The sequence below is a fragment of the Corvus kubaryi genome, unplaced genomic scaffold (assembly GCF_017639235.1).
Source record: "Corvus kubaryi isolate FWS band 111438036 unplaced genomic scaffold, C.kubaryi_AGA036_p1.0 65199, whole genome shotgun sequence".
Taxonomy (NCBI): Eukaryota; Metazoa; Chordata; class Aves; order Passeriformes; family Corvidae; genus Corvus; species Corvus kubaryi.
The window spans coordinates 1-19,213 of NW_024581832.1; the positions used below are offsets into that span (position 1 = coordinate 1).

Here is a 19,213-nt window from a genome sequence, read left to right on the forward strand (position 1 = left end):
GCGCTTCCCGCCGCGAGGGGCCTCGCCGGGCACCGGCACCCCGTGCCAGGGCCGCTCGCTGCCCACCCGGTTAGCTGCGAGAGCGGCCGTACGCAGCCCGTGCAGCGGGAGCTGCTACTTATCTCCCGCCGGTAACGCCGCGGTGCCCCGGTGCGTGCCCCGGGTGCCGGCCCCGAGGAGGCCTCGGGGCCTGCCGCAGCCCAGACCTTGGGCTGCTCGTGGGCCTCGCTGTCCCCCGGCTGCCGGGTGGTTTGGGTTCGAGACAACTCCTTCTAGGAAAAGAAGGAGTGTTCGCTGATCGTTCCAATTACACGGTTTCCCTCACGCTTCTCCGAGCACTTGTATGGGCAAAGCAAGGTGGAGCAGCAAACAGTGGTAAAGCAGTGGGAGCTTGCAATGTTTATTATGCTGAAGGCAGAGGCACTTGCTAAATGAGCAAGCTGCGGCCTCGGTCAAACCCTGTTGCGTATGTCGCTGTAAGAAAGTTTGCTCCTTAGTAGAGACTGTAATCTGAATATATGATGAGAGCCAATTAGGGTGAGCAGGTGGGTGGAATATGCAAAGCAATGAGATCATTTGAATCATTGCGATACGTGGTGATTGCAGTTCACCAGCTGTTTGAGCTCTAGCAGGAAATGTGACAAAAATGCAGAAGAGGAATTTCGAGGGTGGGGGGAAGGACATCAGTTTGGCTTTCCCATAATAAAAGGATGATCCACTGTGTCATGTGTGCAAAGAGATATTGTGGGCAGGGTATATACAGTGTAAAAATGTTACACAGTTATTGGCTAACATGCACAAAAGGAACAGTGAGGCTTTAATGAGCTGCTGGGCTAAGCACTCATCTGCTCCCTTCCCCTGCTAACACACCAGGCAGCTATGCAGACATCCGTCAGGAGGGGAAGGGTCAGCCTGTGCTGCTCAGAGTTGCTGAGTTGCTATATTCTGGCTCCCTAATTTTTTTTTTTTTTTTCCTAGAACTTACACATTTTCATGTTTGCATTTTAACTCCTGCATACTTGCACTGCTGATGGTCTGTATCTCAAAAATGTTACCCACTCTGCAGCTCCACTTTTCTTATCTTGGCATGACTTTTCTGTGCAGCTTCTTAGAACATAGCAGCTACCTCAGAAGTCAGAGCCGAGGTCATGCAGCTGCACTGTATTCAGCATGGGCCTTGGATCCACACCAGCAGCTGAAGCCATGGGAAAAGGGCAGGGGAAGGTTATAGGGAGAGTGTTTTTCTTCAGAAGGAAGGCATCTGAAAAGATCTGCAAGTGACATGAGCTTTTAGGTGGGAATGTAAAGGCAGTGCGGAATATTTAATGAAAAACTGTGTGGGATGGGTTCTAAAGGGCTCGAAAAGTGAAAATGCAAAGTCATTTTCTGACATGAGAGAGCTGGTCATGATAGCCAGGAATACAGAAAGAAAGTGTGGTGAAATGAAAAAATTACCTTGTATGAAAATGGTGTGAACAGATGCTGGTGGAATCACGCAGCATTTTTCTGGATGGACTTGACAGGAAGAAGCGTAGCTAGTTGGTGGTGTGAGGTGATGGATTGGGTGTTACTGTAACTGGACAGATAGAAATTAAATGCAACCATGGATGGAGTGTTAAAATCGTCGCTCAAATGTTGCTCTTTTATATCATTACTAAAGCAGGTGCATTGGGAGGTAATGTGGCTGTATTTGCATTAGGAAGCTGCTTTTCCCATTTTTCAAGGGGGCAAAAATAGGTTAGCAGTGGTGTAACTTTAGACTGTACTACGTAGAAGCACATACGCTGCTCTGCTCTGAGTGGGATGGAAGGAATTTCTAGTAAAAACATATATACTGTGACCGTGCTGGAGGTTGTTGCTTTGTACTGTAGAAAGAGAAGTAGGATCTCGATGGGTTTTTTGTCATCAGCACACCCTCAGAATATGTTTCTCATTACATACTGCCTGAAGGCACCTGGACATTTTGCTGCGTGGATCCGAGGCTTGTATGCTGTTACTGTTTCCCTTGGTGGTGGGTTGAGCACCTTACAGTTGTAGAGGAAAGCACAGTTTGAGCAGTTTTTATTCCAATGGACAATATACAAATGAAGTTGTAAAGAGTGGATGGAATACAAAAGCAGTGTGGCTGCACTTGCACAAGCTGTAACTGCCAACCCAAGAGTTTGTGGAGAATAAGCTGCAATAAGGCCTTATAGCAGAAATTTGGCCATGATGGTTGCTAAAACCTTGACAAAATCTAGCCTGCCCGATCTGTTCTCCCTCTCTTTGTTTTTAATAGTGGTCTGCTGGGCTGCTGGTGGGTGGTCCTGGGGGTTTTAGTAGAGGAGCTGGAACTGGGTCCAGGCGCTCCCTGTGCACTGGGATTCATAAACTCTTGTACTGGGTGCGGGTTGTCTGTTGCTTCCAGTGATGAATGAGCACTGGGACCTGTGTTGTAACTGCCTGTTGTTCAGCTCCAGTATTTACTCTGCAGATTCATCACATGGATTAAGTGCAAGTTTTTCCTGGTACTTCTCTGAAGAATTTAATGAGTACTTAGCTTGTAACACATTGCTTTAGAAGCTATATGCTAACTTTTAGACAGGGGTTTATCCCTGCCTCTTGCAGGATTGAGGCAGTTTTTGAACAATTTTTTTTTATCTTGAGTGATATACCTGCAGAACACCTTGAAAGGCAAAGCATGATCATACTGAGTCCCAGGTGCATACACTCAGTGAGGGAGGAGGCAATTGCTGGCCTTGAAATGTTTGAACAAGTGAGTCCAATCTTAGTAGCTCTGGCAAGTCAAGGGACATTGGGTTCTAAAAGCAAAAATATCTCAGTTCTTATTCAGAGTCTTTATAAATATTGATTGAGGTTCAGAGCTTTGACATTAACAAATGAATAAAGATCACATCATTTGCACAGTCTTTTCCAGGTAGGGAATAAATGGTCTGCCAAGCAAGTCACTATGTGAAAGTACAGTTTTGTGTCATTTGTATTCTTTTTGTCTAGCCAAGAAGTGTTACAGTATATTTTGTGAGGGGTCCACAATGAAAAGAATACACTTATTAATGTATGGTTGCATGTTGGGGTTTTATATGTGCATCTATAATCTTGAAAACTTTCAGGTTTGTTAGCCAAGGCAATTGAATGCAAACTGCTGTGCTTGATGGGCTGCATGCAAGGTTACACAAGTTACAAGTTTTGGATCCTGATGGTGTAGATGTGCATTAGTGTTATCCTCTCTATAGTATTTTTGCTATTAAAAGACAGTCTATGGAATACTGATAAGTCTGTACAGGAGCTGAGTGACAACGTGGAGCCTTGTGTAGCAGTTTTCAATGTGCACAAGTCTGAGTAAATCTCAGACTCAAAATACCAGGTTCATTTTCCCTGTGGCTGCTCTAACAAAAATCTAACAGAGCTGTGTTCATTGGAATGTCATATGTTTGGTTGGAATCTCTGTTATGAGTTCCGGAATGAAACAGAAAGGAGGTGGATGGCTGGATGTGCTCATCCCTTCCTGACTGGATCAGCTGATCTTGGGGTTGATGAGAGATAAAGCAAGAGTATGCCTGAACTTGTGTCTGCCATGGCTTTTAACTTCCTGCCTTTGAGCTGCCAAGACTCGTGCTCTGTCAAGTTTTCTTTTAGTTCCAGATGAAGCATCTTGGATCTTCTGCTGCACAGCAAAGTATTTGTTGTTCTAAAAATCCCCATGTGTGTGCTTCTCTTGGCCCTGAGGGGCAGTTCTCCTGTGCAGTCAGTGAATACAGCAGGATTCACTTAGCAGCATGTGTTAATGGGAATGACCTATTGACAGAATAAATTATCCATTTGAACCTAAGATGTGGAAAATGCACTGATGCTTTTTAAATGTGATGTTTAAAGGAAAATTGTTAATTATATTCAGTGTCGTTGTTTTCATAAGCTGTCACGGCATTATGATAATTTGACACCTCTACAACTTACTTATAAATGTTTTGTGCATTTAGCTGTTGTTTTCTGCAGCTGCCTGGAAGGTCTCCATTAACAAAATGCAGTTTTCTGTTTGTCTTTATGACATCTAGAAAATGTAATTGCGTAAAGTGAAAAGAAAAGACCATTTGTATGGCCTGATCATCGTAGGTCATGAAACGAACACAGCCTAATAAAGCGTTGGCATGAAAGGCAAGGTTTACGTTTCTCTCCTTGCTCCTCCATGCGCTCATTTGTAGAATAGAAAATTATAAACAAGAACATTATTTAATCCTTGCCTCTAGCAGTTGTCTTTGTATGTGCTTTGTGCAGCTTTGGTTGAGAGAACGTGAATCCTAAGTCCCATTTTGACAGAGACTAGAATTTTCACATGATTGTGCGATCCTTCTGGTGCTCACCCTTTGTGTCTTGAGGTATTTCGATTTTTCTGTCTTTCTGGAAATGTAGGAAAAGGGTTAAAATGCAGCTCTGTAAGTCCAGGGACTAAGCAGAGCTTATTGATCCCCTCCTATTCACGTACACATTTGATGTGAGAATGCTGACCTAGAAGCACTGAGAGTTAGTTTATTAGTTTTGACATTGGGATTCGTTAGCTGTAATTCAATTAGAAGCACACTGATGGATGTGTTTGTATGCTGAGGCCGGCAGCTGTTTTAGGTTCAGAAACTCACAGTTCTAGTAGGAATATTGTTTTGTGCAATCTTACCCAAGATTTGTATTCCAAGACTAAAAGTGACATCACTCTTGATTTGGCTTTTAATAGATTTCTCAGTGTTTCCAATTATGTTTCTAACTAGAATAATGTCTTATTTCCCATGACAGTTTAAAAATAATGCAAGGTCTGTAAAAGAGAAACTATCAAGATGATTGAATAATGTTTTCTGTTTTGTTTGTTAGTTGGAAACTTTCTTCCATCTTAGTTGGATACATAGACCTGCTAGGCTACAGGAATAATTTTGGTGTTTACAGAAGGTTATGGTGCAGTGGTTGCTACGTTTTCTTCTGTCAGTGTGTCTTGGGGCTTTTCCCATTCTCACGCCAGCCCATAACCAGCCAGCTGGTTCCCTTTCTAGTGGGTAGACAGAACACCTCTCTGCCTATGTAAATGTTAGCTTTTCAGGTGTGAGATCTGCTGCTGTCTGTCCTACCCTTTCCCATCCAGGCAAAGCTCCTTCCCTTTGCACCTGAGGTAGGGTCTTTTGCAGCAGCATTGTTTCTTCAGGCCTAAAAATGTTTTTCTGCCACTTAGAACCAAGGTTTATGGCTAAAGGGGTGGATGTTTGAATAACTGACTCTGGAAGCCTGAGAGTCCTAGCTGAGAACATAGTTGTAAGTCAGCTAAAAATTCTCTGTAGGGGAAAGAATGTAAAAGAGATCTGGAACTGGTATTCAGTACTTGATGGATCTTGGTCTCTGAGGGAAAGACAGATCTAAACCTCTTGTGGTTGTGGGAGGGGGTTCAGCCAGTCTGGGATTGAGGCTACATCCAAAGTTATCTCCATGGCTGCCGGCTCAGAAAGCTCTGGGGTCCTAGATTCAAACAGTGAACTTACCTCTCTGTGCATAATTTATCATGGCTGAGTGCAACTACCACAAGAGCCTGCCCATGTTTTTGTGGAGCATGACTTAAGTCAAATCTCTGTGTGATATGCTGTTGCCACGTGTGTAATTACCTTTGGAGGTATGGGAGAAAGGCTAGGCGCTCAGGGGTATGAGAATGGATGGCTCTCCCTTTCTGTTGAGTACTTCTGACATGCTGCAGTGATGGAGGAGGTTAGAACAGTGCTAAAGCTGTGATGCTTGCCAGGAAAATCTGTGATTGCAGATAAATGCGTATTTGCGAGGTCAGAGTAGTGCTGCATTTTGTAGCATCACACATGAGGTTGAGAATATGTGGCAAGTTGTGTGTTCTGAGTCAGCCCCTGGAGTGGGTTGTCTGTCGCAGAAGGCTCAGGACCGCATTACTTTGTGTAAGGGCTCATTTTGTAATAAGGATACTACTTTTTTTTAAAGTAGTATAATCAGGAAGACACCAATTAATGATAGTAAAACTTCTTTGCCTTTTTAGAAAACCCTTTGCTGTCAAGTGGATTATGAAATTCATCTGTTTTAAAAAAGAAATCTCTGTAAAACTTGTCCCCTGTCTTCCATCCTCCTCCCAAAACTGAACCACATGGGATGCTTTTGAGGCTGGGGTTCCTCTCTGGCTTGATTTGCAGAGCAGCTGGAACAGATAAGGATGCTAAGGTGGAGAGGAAGTTGTGAACAAGGGTGGCAGGAGTGCTTTATGGAGGCTTTCCTTGTGTTGGATGCCACCTCAGAGTACAAAAGCAGAATTTGAAGTGCTTTGGTAGGCAGCAAATTAAACAGGTAAGAGAAGACTTTCAAATAGTTTCAGGAGCTTTTTGTCACCAGATGTCTTTGAGGCTTCACCAGCATCAAAAAAGACTGGGTACCTATTTGATATCAAGTATCACAATTCCTCCAATGAGATTAAAAATACCTAACTTTTCTAGAGGTAAACTGCATTGGTCTGGATCATGAATCAGTTTCTAATAGAGAAGAATTAAGAAAACTAATTATTCTGTTTCTGTCTGTGTGTTGTGGGCTTTTGCATGTCTTTGAAATGGGATATAGGACTAGATGGGTCCTTTGATCTGATTTCTTATCTGGTATAGTTACAAATGCCCCTACTTACAGCTTGTGAGAGACTGTTAGTATTTCAGTGCGCTGAAAAAGTCTTTCATGGTTGAGGCAGGCCAGATATGCCTTGAAGAAAAGATCAAGTTTTCTGAGCCTTTTTTGTCTGTTCTTACCTTCAGGGTATACAGCATGGCCCAAACGGAGAAAAAAGGTGGGCTGCTCCGGAAATCTTCAGCCTCCAAGAAGCCATTGAAAGAGAAAGTGGTGTTGATGTATGATGAAATTTTCACGGTAAGAAGTTGAACATCTTTCTAAAGCGTTGTGTTAAATTTTCTTGGTTTAGTTTATGCCGAGGGTTTTTTTCAGTGCATTTCTCTCCTCAAGGTAAGGCCTGCACAGTGAAGGCACATGCTCCAGCCTCTCCTACTGTCATGCAGAGCTCTGTATTCTGCTCTCTTCCAAAATGTCTCCTTGTCCTGTTGGTACCAGAACCGTACCATCTGTGGGAAGTCATGGCTTTCCCAGTATTTCTCACAAAACAATTCAGAACATAAACAGAGGCATCCCAATTGAGAGCTACTTCTGTTGGTCCTTCTTTTTTTGGGAATCTGTGTAGCCAGAATTCTGCACTGTGAGACCGCTTGGTCATCCAGCGAGTGATACTGACTCTGAGTGACCCATGATATAGACATTCTGTAAATTCTGCCTGAATAATTTATTTGCCCTCATGCCTGTTCCTTTTCCTTTCAGACAGAGGATCCCAGTAAATGCAACCCTAGGTTTTGGGAGGAGCTATTTCTGATGAAGGTAACAGAACGTGAACATCCTGTTGCTGTTCTGCCTATGAAGTGGCAGACTGTCAGTGCAAGGACTTCTGTTTCTAAGGTGTTGGTGATGTGTAATGTGCATGAACTGCTTCTTAACCTGACAGGTCAACCTGGAGTACCTAGAAGGCAAGCTGGAGGCTCTGGATGGGGAAGAATTAATGAAGATAAAAGATAACATCAACTGCTTGTTTCAGCACTGCATCCAGGCCCTGGGTGAGGAGCACCCAATCAGAGTGGTGAACGCATTACAGGTACCACACTGGGAGACAGGGAAGGCTCTCTTCTGCTTCTGATGAGACAATATGTTTGTTGCTGGTATCAAGCACCTTGTGCTTGTTTCTTTGCTACTGAGAAGAAGTAATGTCTAAGGGGCAGTTGCTACTTACTGTCTGTGGAGGTTCCAAACGTTCATAGTCTCCTTACTCTTGGCAGAGCAATAGAGGGTTTCAGAATTCAAGAGGGTCTGATGGTGGAGGATGAAGTGGATGGCAGTGAGGAGACAAAGGGGCTTGTTCACATTGCAGGCTGTCAGTTTGGGGTCTCAGAAGGCTGTGACCTTTGTGTTTTAGGCTGTGTAGCTTTTGTGTTTTACTTTCTCCTCTTCTCCCTCATTTCAGCTGCCTTCTTCAATTTCCACATGGGTCAAAATGAAATAAAGCTCTGGAGAAGTTAGTGTGAAATTTACGCAGGATATTGCCCCACCTGGACACTTCCTAACTGGAAGCTGTGAAGAATTATCACCCGGAATTAATAGCCATTTTTGTGCAAGTTGTTCCTTACCAAGGCTCTGCTGTTCCATATCTTGTATGGGAGACTCCCCTCCTCAGTCTCAATATTTGATGTTACTAGTTCACAAGCTGATTCTTACCGTTTGGTGAATGCATTTGCTTATCTTAGCTTTAGGAGTACAGGATATGAAATTCAGGTTTGGAGAAGTCATCTGTAGGAGACATTGGAGCAGCAGTGAGCTGGGAAAAGTTGATTTAAAACAGAATATTTACATCTCTGACGTACAATCTTGCATTGTTTTATTGTTATTTTTAGAATTAGTTTGAAAGGGTTCTATTAAAGTTTTAGTTATAGCTATATAGACAGCTTAGACCAGCCCCAAATTGCTAAACTTGTATCCAGACTCTTGGAAGAAGTTAGGGCAGGTCACAAGAATCCTGCCATTTGCATGTAAATAGGAACCAGGTAACACATCCTGAGCTCAAACTGGGACAATGTTCCCTTAATCAGACTGTGTTTATGTGGAAAATGATCCCAAAGCCAAAACTTATTTAAGCAATCATTTTTTGAGAATGAGCATGGTGACCAAAGGTTTGTTTAGCCCAATATCTGTTTCTGTCAGTAACCAAAAAAAGGATGTCTACCTTACCTTTTTGCTTCTGTATGCTTCTAGAGGTCTGCTAATTCCATCAGGTCTGTTTTGTCTCCAGCTTTATCTGAAACTAATTACTTCTCACTGGTGAACTTAAGCTGGAATCTAAAACTGCATTAGTTACATTCCTGCTCATTCCCCTCTTCACTGGCCTGAGAGGTGCCTGATGACAAAAGTCACCCCAGACATTTCCCTCTCTTAGGACAAATTAGTCATTTGCTGCCCATAAATTTTCCAGAGAGTCTGCTGGAAGCATAGTGTGCTGATACCTGTGTATTAGCAGTGATCTTCAAGAACTTGGTATGAAGCAGTAATTAAGCTGCCTAATAGACTTGGAGCCAATTTGTTTTGTTTTGTTTGATGGGGAGCTTGGTTCTTGTTGTTGACAAAGACACAGTTTATTGGTCTGACTTGGTATAGCAGTGTGGTCGCCAAACAGAAATTTGTGCTCAAACAAGAAAAATAGGGACAAATACATTCTTCTCCAATTTTTAATGAGTTGTCATCATCCAAGATCCTCTTTAGAAATGACAGGGCTGGAGGAAAGGTCAGACAAAATGTGTGGCTTCCAGGCTGGTGGTATTAATTTCAGTATCTGCCAGTGCTAGGAGATGGTCATGCAATGGGTTTTGCTGTTGAGTTGGAGGTGTTGCCTTACATCTCACCTTCTGTTTTTTCCCTTTGCAGACTTTGTGTGCATTAATTCGAGGTGTCCATCAGAAGAACAAATCCACTTCTGGGTTTGACATCATCAACATGCTTGTGGGTTTTGATAAGGCAGAGCTGTGTATGAAGGTGAGGCCCTGGCAATGTAGAGGGAGCAGTTTGCACAGCAGCTGTGTTGCAAGGGCAGTGAGTTGCAGACAGGAGTGTCTACCAGGCAGCAGCTTTGCGGGGAAATATTTGAGCCACTTACTAAAAATAGCTCTCCTGTACCTGACAGTAGCACAGACATTTGGGGTCCCTGGGTTGGTTTGTAATGGAGCACTTTCTTTTCCTTTAGTTCCACACTGTGCAGTCACTGTGGTTTAGAGACCTTAAAGCTAGAAAAGGCTGTCACAGGCGATTACTACATAGTATTGAACTTCATACCTTGTGCTTAATCTTTATCTGATAGTCATACCCTGTGTTCTCACATTCCATCAGCACATGTACTTTTTTAAACTTACTTGATGCTCTTCACTGTAAAAATGTTGAGTTTGGGAAATGACAAAGTAACCAGTGATAAAGCTGAATTATTGTTGTATCTTTTTCTTCTCTGTAAAAATTGTAGTCCATTTGGGGAAAACATTAAGTACTAATTTGCCTATCAGATTTCTAATCATAATTGATATATGTATTGTTAACTGGAGGTGTGCTGCTTCATCTAGAGAAAACTCATGGGAAATGTTATGATGTTATGCCAGTAGTCATTAAACTGTAGTTAACACAAAACAGTGTTGAGAAGTGATAGTATGACTATGGCCTGTGTAGAAGTAGTAAGGGCTCAATTATTGACTTTGGAATAACATGGCTTTATATTGGTGCTCTTCTTGAATCTTCCAGAAAGCTTTTTATAAAAATATTTCAAGTAATTTAAAATACTGCTTTTGAATAATGTGACTATGGTTCTTTAGAATCTGATGGAGAGCTTGGACTCCCTCCTCTGTGCAGAAGGTTCTGAAAGCCTCAAAAGCCTGTGTCTGAAGCTACTTCTCTGCTTGGTGACAGTAAGTACTTAACAGTTGTATAATAACTTAAGGGCTTATATGAGCCACATCTGAGGGATGGAACTGTTTCAAAACTTGAGCAGAATGCTGCAGTGTGAAGCTTAAGAAGGGGAAAGAAATTGTGAATGAGAACAAGGGCCAGTCCAGAATACGCATGATGGTTCTAACCAAGATGCCAACGCAGACTAGCAGGCGCTTTTCATCCTGTGAGATGGGTGCAAACTGGGGCCAAAGGGGAGAGGCAGGAGGAACTGTCAGTTGGATTCACAGGTGTGGGTTTTTTAAAGAAAAAAGATATTTAAGAAGTCTCAGATAAATGGAAAGAAAGGGAGAAGGGTTGAGGAAAGACAAAAAGTGTGGAGTAGACCAGAATGGTGAGGATGTGAAGAATGAGGAGGTTGTAATAAATGGCCACTCATCAGCTCTTGGAGATGGTCAACTGTGACCTATTTTGACTGTGATAAGAGAAAATTGGGAGTGGGGGAGGTCTTCACTGCCCTCTTCATGATAAGATCTTGGTGGAGCATATGTGGCCTGTTTTTCATTCTCTGCCTCCTTTTTCACTCTCAGCCTGCAACAGCTGATGGCTGTTGTCATTCATGCAGCTGTGTAAAATACCAGCGTGTGGAGGAACAGGGAGCTCTGTCTGTGGGTGGTGCTTGGCAGAGAGAGGGCAGGCAGGACGGATTTCTTTCACTTCATGTCTAGCTCTACTGCTAGTCACACCTTGACTTGCTAAGTGTGAGATTCTGGGTAAATGTGTCCATCTGGGAGCAGAACTCTCCTGTTCCCAGTGTGTGCCAGAGGCAGCTACAGCATGGGTGGAGGCTTTGGGTGAGATTTTAAAACTTGTATTTGTACTCAGGTGACAGATAACATTAGCCAGAACACCATCCTGGAGTATGTGATGATTAACAGCATATTTGAAGCTATTTTACAGGTAAGGGTTCTTCCTTCTACTGCGGGTGCTCTTCCATAGTGAGAACTTTCAGTAATGTGTTTGCTTTTCAGCTTTTTCAGTGCAGTGTAGTTCACTGGCACTGTTGTTGCTTTTATTCATAGCTCAGTCATATATATATATTTTGTAATGTTCTCTCCCCTTTAGTCTGCTGTTTTTAGTCACTACTGACTATTTAAAGTATTTTCACTTGAAACATTTATGTACAGTTAGAATCTGAACAGATTTCTGGGCTAATTTCACACAGAATTCCTGTATTGGAGAAACTTTTTTTCAAAAGGCAGTGAGGATATATCAAGTTTTTTTCTGCTCTTGGGTAAATTATACTTTTTTCAGTGGAACTGAGCCTTGGAGAAACCCAGAACACTTGCAGAGGTAATGCTGGTGATTCACTGAGATACTGTCCAATCCTGTTGAGAAACATACATGCCCTTTATGCCCTGAAAGCCTACGTGCATCCTTTCTATGATAAATAAGCTTCTCTGTGTGCAGAACTCCCCTGAGGCACTGACACTCCCTTCACCCTAAATATCGTCTTTCAGATAGGACATAATTTGCTCTTGCACATACATTTCATGATTCTGCTCTGTCTGAGTCACTGCAAGCTTCCTGAAGCAGGCTTGAACAGAACAGTGTGACTGTTTATTCCAGATCCTGTCCAGCCCTCTCAGTCGCAGGGAACATGGATATGATGCTGTTGTCCTTCTGGCCTTGCTGGTCAACTACAGAAAGTATGAGGTAGGTGTTCTGGGTAGCAGAAACATCACTTCTCTCTACTTTATTAATTTAGAGTGGCCTCTGGATTATGAAGGCAGCACACAGTGCAGTTTTTAGCAGTGCACACTGTAGCATCAGGATGTCAGCACAGAGCTGCAGAAGCTTTGCAAGGCAGCCCTGTTATGCTCCCTGTGTCTGTCTCTGATGTATGTGTATAATCAAATGTGTATGATATTCCTACAGCTTGTTCCATGCCAGCATGAAAGAAACTACCTGGGGAATTTGCATTTCCTTTGTGGAAATAGTCTGAGGAAGGTCCTTTTGGAAGAGTTACTGTTGTGCCAAACCAGATGTCTGCCTCTGTGTGTGTGTGTGTGTGTGGTTATACATAATCTCCAAAATAAAATGAGCTGTCAGTCATCCTGGGCTTCAGACTGAATTTGTGATTCAGAACCCGACTAGCTGGCTGAAAGAGTACAGATCCCCAGAAGAGATGGTGAAGCTGTGACCAAAGAATGAACTGAAACGTCACAGCTAGTATTTCCAAGAGAAGTTTCTCTCTGTCTCTTTGATGGATTCCTCTTTGAGGAACTTTATTCATCATCGTCTTTATGTTTATGGTGTATTCCTATTTTTTTTCCATTACTCATCAGCTTGAAAAACATTTTGAATGTCAGAATAACCTAATGTTGGCTTTTCTTTGTATGAGGCATGATGCTTTAATGATCAGGATTTTTTTTCTTTATAAATAGGAATATCTTAGTGTACTTCAGTAGGCAGAAAAGAGGAAAGTTCTGGAATACCCCTGCTTTAACAGAATTACTAGGAGGGAACAGGTTTCAAAACCTACCTGGTTTTATAATAGGTCTTGTTCTGAATTATGAATAGACCTAGAGAACATGCAAGGACAGGAGCTACACTTGGTGTCAAAGTAATGCCTGTTAATTTCTCATTCCTGTCAATGATGTCAGAATCATGAATTGCAGGTTCTGTTCAGCATTCTGTGCTGTGGTAGCATGGAACAGGAACATGGAGTTTGATTTTAATATACGGCTATGACGGAAAACTGTTGGGAATTATGTAAGTAGGGTTACTTAGGAGAGCAGACTGGGAAGACCAGAGGTCTCATTGCAACATTCAGACAAATGGTGGAGAGCTGTGTAATCCCATCCCTGAGGCATGGATTGCTGTGGACTGTAGTTTATGTCCTTAGTAAGGTAGGATGCTGTGAGTGCACATTGTCCTTGGCTCTTTGCAGTGGCTTTCTGGGGAGTACTGAGTTGGGGTCGAGTGCTTTGGAGAACACTGTCTGAGGCATCTTGAAACTGGGCACTCAGAGGAAGGTGTGCTGATGTTTGAAAAGTGCAATCCATACAACCCAACTGAAGCAGATATGTAGCAAGGGGAACTTCAGCTTGAGCAGCTCCTCTGGCAAGGCTGAAAGCTACTCCCACAAAGGTTTGATGGGACAACTGCCCAACACTGCCCTTTGTAGCAGCGCTACAAGCCAAGCCTGTAGTAATGCAGCCACAAACTTTGTCCTTGAGTAGCTGCTTTCATTTGCTGTTCTCTGGCCCTTAGAGTCAATATGGTGGTTGTCTGGTTGTCAGTGGATTGTAGCACACTTGCATGCCACAGGTGCTCTGGAGTTCTCTTTTTAGTTAACTGGCACAGCTGAAAGGTTCTCTTTCAGTCTGAACTCCATTGGTTGCTAAGTTGTGTTTCCAGCTGCTTAAGAAAATCTAATAAGGCTCAAAATTCATTAGCTGACTATGATTTTGTGTCTGGTTTTAGTGTAAATACCAGTGAGTTTTGCATCAGGATGTTCTTTCATAGTTTTGGGACATGAATTTTGTAATCTTCTCCCAAATTCTGTGGAGAGTATCTCTTCATGTTGTCATTACCAATGTTGCTGAGATATTGGCTTGCTTATTAATTTCTGTTCTCAGGATTTACATGTCTTTACTTGGAACATATAAAGGGATGCCCCTGACTGAAATCCTAATAATTTTCAGAAGTTGTTCCAACTATATACTTACTCAAGCCTTCAGCTATATTTTATGCTTTTTTTTTTTTTAATACTAGTCCTGATTTCAGAGAAAATACTTCTGCATTGATACCATGAGAAAGAAAATACTGTGAGAAAAACTATTTATTTGATCACTTTCCCAGTGTTTTAAGGGATGGCTGATAGGATAGCAAGTTAAAACATAAAATCAGGTAGTGACTTTTAAATACTTACTCTTTGATAATGTTTAGGCAGAAGTTTATTTGCCTCATGTTCAACCTGCTAGAACTGCATGTTGTGTCTTTTCTTAGAGCTGAAAGAAATCAGTTAAAATGTGGGGTTTTCCCTTTGTGTGCTTGTGTGGCAGCATATAATGTATCCCACAGCCCTCCGTGTCCAGTTTTGTGCACTTGCCTCTCCTTGATACAGATAACTACAGGTGCTGAAGAGATACAACTTAGGAGAATCACAAGGTTCATGTGTTTTGTTTTTTTTTTTCCAGAGATCTTGCATAACTCAAATTATTTTTTAAAAAAATCTCTTTAACAAAAAAAGTAATTACTCAAGCTCCAATTCCCTGAAAAATTACCTGCCTGCAGATGAGACTTTTCTTCTGTGTCTTGATTCAAAATCAGCTTTTTTAGTTTTGCACTGACACATATAAACGAGGAAAAATGTGCATTGCTAATCTAAAATGCTTCCTACATTATTAGCATTTGTCTTTGTAGATGGAGCCTGCGTGCTTTCTTCAGCTAAGTTCAAGGCATTTATATTCTCCAGAGACTTCCAGCTCTTAGTGGTCTAAACAAAGTGTTGATCTCTAACCCAGCAGCAGATGAGTCTGTAACGTTGTCCTGCCTTCCTGGGTGCTGCTTTAAGCAGTCTTTGCAAGGTGTTGCAGAAGGGAGATAGCAGAGCACTAATGCTCCATCCCAGCGTCACTGCCTGTTCCCGCTGCAAAGCTGCGTGTGTGTCACAGATAACAGGCTTGCAGGACAGCTGCTCCACTTTCCAGACTGACAGATGAGCTGGTGGAGGGACAGAAACTCCCTCTCTTCCCAATAAAATCAGGGGACTGCCTGGCTGAGCCAGTAAGGAGGTGTCCCAGGCATAGCAGTCTTAGCATGTGTTGTGACTCTGCTTCTTTGTGTGTGTTCTGTTTTATGGGAAAGAACAGAGATTCTTCCCAGGTGGTTGGGTAAACTGGGAAACATAATAGTGACTTTTTTTCCCCGAAGGCGGAACTTAAAACCATTTTTCTTTCTTCCTTCTTCCCCTACCCTGAGCAGTCAGTGAATCCCTACATTGTGAAGCTCTCCATTGTGGATGATGAGGCCACGCTCAATGTGAGTACTTGGCTTGATTCCTCTGTGCTGCTGGGGATGCTCTCTCATGTAGGGTGTAGGGTAATGAATGCAAACATGGTGTATGGTAGAAATCAGGTCTCAGAACAGTGCTGCTCTAAGGAACACCAGTACAGTGCTTGTTCAGCCCTAACTGTGCTCTTGCAGTAGGTTAGGCAGCTCACGATTTGGACAGTTTGATCACCAGTTAAATGGTGGGGGTGGTTAAAAAGCTACGTAGCAAGGAACATGCTAAAGTTGATCTATTATGCATTCATGAACTGTCTGTACACTATTTTCTGTCATGTGCCAAAGAGGCACAGGATGGTTTATGCCAAAGGGGGTCTCATTTCCAGTGCTGTGTCACTTGATTTTACCAGTCCACAAGTCAATTCTTGTAACTCAGTGGAAGCTTGTATCTATCTAAGAGTATCAAGAGTCCTGCAACATATTTTGGATTGTAGCCACAGTGAGTTTTTTACCCAGGCCTGGATAAAAACTGGCAGCAGACTGAGTTATGTGAGTTCTGGACTTGGAAGCTGCTCTTTAGGCCTGAAGTAAAAAATAAGGTCCATGCTAAATAAAGAATGAGAACTGTTATTCTGACTTAATTAAATTGGCTTGACAGAAAGGATGTGTAGTAGTTTTGTGATGGTGGAGGCTGTTTGTGAGAACTCAAAGGTTATTAGTGTCTATGACTCTTGTTTTGAGTTTTTGGATGTCCTTCCTCTGACATCAACTTCCTTCTAAATTTCTTGATGCTTTACTTAGGCTTCTTGAGTGAGAGCTCTATCTGGAGGTCCAAGGAAAGTAAAGGTTCTCTGTTGAACTTAGTAATTAGATAAATAACTTTAAATTGTTGTCTGCGTTTTTGTATTATAATATTGTATCATAGCACTTCTTAATAGTTCAAACAGCTTTAAGGGAAATTCTGCATAGCATGCTAGATTATCTGGGGGGGGCACAGCATTGCTATGTGTGGTCAGTGTGTGATTTTCTCCCTTGAGATTTTAATGTGAAGTTTTTTTTAATGCTTTTTTTTCAGGGAATGGGACTTGTAATTGCCCAGGCTTTATCAGAATATAACAGGTAAAACCTGATTGTGTCTTGTTTATCAATACACTATTGTTGCTAAACATTTTCACAAACTTTTTTTTTTTTGGTGTTAAAGCACTTGTTTATCACCTAACAGCCTTGATGCACCTGGGAGAGGCAGGGAATAATCTTATGCTTTGAGGTACTTTGGTTCAGTTGATGCTGTCCCTGCAAGTCTCAATGCATCTGTATCAGCTGGGCTGATGGGCTTCAGGAGAGATCTTGCTGTAGTGGAGGATATCCATTGTATGTTTTTACTGTCATGGATTTTACCTCTGTATGAACTTTGTGTAAAATCTTAGTCACAAGCGAAAAGATAATAATTTGCTGAGAACTTCTCTGTGAAAAAATTGATTTAGCTGAAACACTATCTAAAACAAAAAAATGTATCCAGGGCTGTCCTCATGTCAGATCAGAGACAATTAGGGGATGTAAACTCTTCCAAATGGTGGAAAGCAGTAACTGCTGCTGAAGAAAGAGCCAGAAAGTCAGCAGGAGGGGTAGTGTATTCTTAGCCTCCGCTTCATAAGCAGCAGCATAAAAGATGGAAGTTTTCTTAAGAGGAAAATGCTTTAGGAAAATTTGGAAACTTACAGCAATTTCACCTGAGAAACTCAAGAATTTTTTTTGTGCAGTAGGATTCTCAAAGTATCCAGAAAAATGTTTTAATTCCTTTGAAAGTCTGCTGTGATAGTTATGCAGGTGACTTGCAAGATAGGCAAATCACGTAGATGCATATAACAGAGTGAATGATTAGAGTAAAGCAGAAAAAAACTTCACCCACCCAACTTCCTTCATTCTGACAAAAGCTGTCTCAGACCATGGCCTATTTTGCTTAGCTTATTCCTTTCCCCTTTCCCAAGAATTTAGAGTTCCTTTCTTTGCATGTTGCATTGTGTGTGATCAGATTCCTGTGTGACAGACAAAATAAATGGTCATGTGAGTTTTGCTAATCCATTTGAGTGCTAGATGAAGCAGTGTAGCTTAACTCTGAGGTTTCCAACCTATTTGTTGACTTCAGTTGCTCTAGTTCTAGTCTCTTCACTTGCTCCAGGAAAGTGGGATCAGGCAAGACCAGACCATGAACCATAATGGTCCATGTGGTGACCGACTCTGATTTCGTCTGTAGTGGATGATGATTGAAATGAAACTGTTCTGTGGTTACTGACTCTGTGTTCTCATGTGGTTTATTACTCTTTGGCCAGTGCAGGACAAAATTTCTTAAGTTACTTGATCCCTTTCCTTCAGCGTTAGCCCAAACTGCTTGTGTCCTCTGTAACAGCACAAGCATTGTTGAAGTTTCACATCTTTCAGCAGCCCCACTTCAACTTTACACAATTTACAGATATTTTGATGCCCTTTGTCTCTTCTTCTGTGAGCTCTTGAAAAGGGCTGTTGAATGTTGAAGTTTCCTCCATCTTATATTCTTATCAAATAAGAATAACTCATAGGGATTCAGGTGAAGTAACCCTAGTTCAATTTCTAACCCTGAAACTTCATCCTTATTTCTTTTTTGTTCAGGCAATACAAAGATAAGGAAGAGGAGCATCAGACTGGTTTCTTCTCAGCCCTAACTAACATGGTAAGCAAGGAAGTGGTGTTTTTCTGTTCTTAAAAAGGTGTATTCATGCAAGTTCAGCAGGCGAGTGTTCCTAAAAAGTGTGGGTTTGGAATGTGGGTTCTGGAGGGAGAGGTGGATTGAACGAATCAGAACTAAATACAGCTAAAATGGTTGTATTCTGAGGAGGGTGGTGTCTGGCTGGGAAAGCTCTTTCAAAGGACGAGATCTCTGTTCTTGTGTTGATAGCTGAAATTCTTTTCCTGCATCTTCCTCACCCTAGTTGACTTTATTTTAAAAATCACCTTATTTTAAACTTTTAATCATTTTTTAAACTTTCTTAATCCTTTTAAACGGCGATATATTTTCAAACACTAGTTGCTACTGTGGTGATGTGGCCTAAAACATAGTGGCACATAGTCTGGTCTGTCACTAGTCTTTGCAGTTTTGTTTCTTTACTGTTTTGTTTCTGAAGCCTGGATGCACTTTAGCTATGGAGTAAAGCTTGGATTCTGCCGTGGGCGCACTCTGCATTTTTGGAGGGATACCCTTCAAAAACAGTTGTGAATTTCTTCCTTGTAAAGAGAATCCACTGCTTTAGTCTGAGATTTAATTGTCTTCTGAGATCTAAGTAGCAGAAAAATTTCCTGTAAGTAAGGATAGTTCAGTGTTGACAGCTGTCTGTCAGGAGTGACTTGGGTAAAACTGTGGCCACCCTGGGGCAAGCAGACAGGAAACAGTCCCTGTGTCCTGGCACACTAATCCAGGCTGAGATTCAAGATCCAGTCTTTTTTTTTTTTCCCCTTTTTCGTGATTCGTAAAGTGAAGCATTGGTCAGTGACAGTATGGCAAAATAAAATGTGTTTGTATCCGTGTGCTGTCTCTTGCTGGCTAAGAGCTTTCCCGAATTCCTGCTGTGCAATGCTCTCTCTTTCCATAGGTGGGCAGCATGTTCATAGCAGATGCCGATGAGAAGATCTCTGTCCAGTAAGTGCACAGATGTTATTTACACAA

The 19,213-nt window shown here is 42.0% G+C and overlaps 1 protein-coding gene across 1 annotated transcript in view; it reads left to right on the forward strand.

Annotated features, from left to right (window-relative positions):
- The first annotated feature begins 6,782 nt into the window (after positions 1-6,782).
- Positions 6,783-19,213, forward strand: part of LOC121673111 (armadillo-like helical domain-containing protein 3) — a 117,923-nt gene continuing 105,492 nt past the window's right edge. The window contains exons 1-11 of the mRNA XM_042046172.1: positions 6,783-6,894; positions 7,354-7,410; positions 7,535-7,681; positions 9,499-9,606; positions 10,428-10,520; positions 11,386-11,460; positions 12,130-12,216; positions 15,493-15,549; positions 16,592-16,635; positions 18,163-18,223; positions 19,140-19,186. Of these exons, the coding sequence (XP_041902106.1) occupies positions 6,793-6,894; positions 7,354-7,410; positions 7,535-7,681; positions 9,499-9,606; positions 10,428-10,520; positions 11,386-11,460; positions 12,130-12,216; positions 15,493-15,549; positions 16,592-16,635; positions 18,163-18,223; positions 19,140-19,186 (878 nt within the window). The 5' untranslated portion in view covers positions 6,783-6,792. The remainder of the gene's footprint in view (positions 6,895-7,353; positions 7,411-7,534; positions 7,682-9,498; positions 9,607-10,427; positions 10,521-11,385; positions 11,461-12,129; positions 12,217-15,492; positions 15,550-16,591; positions 16,636-18,162; positions 18,224-19,139; positions 19,187-19,213) is intronic.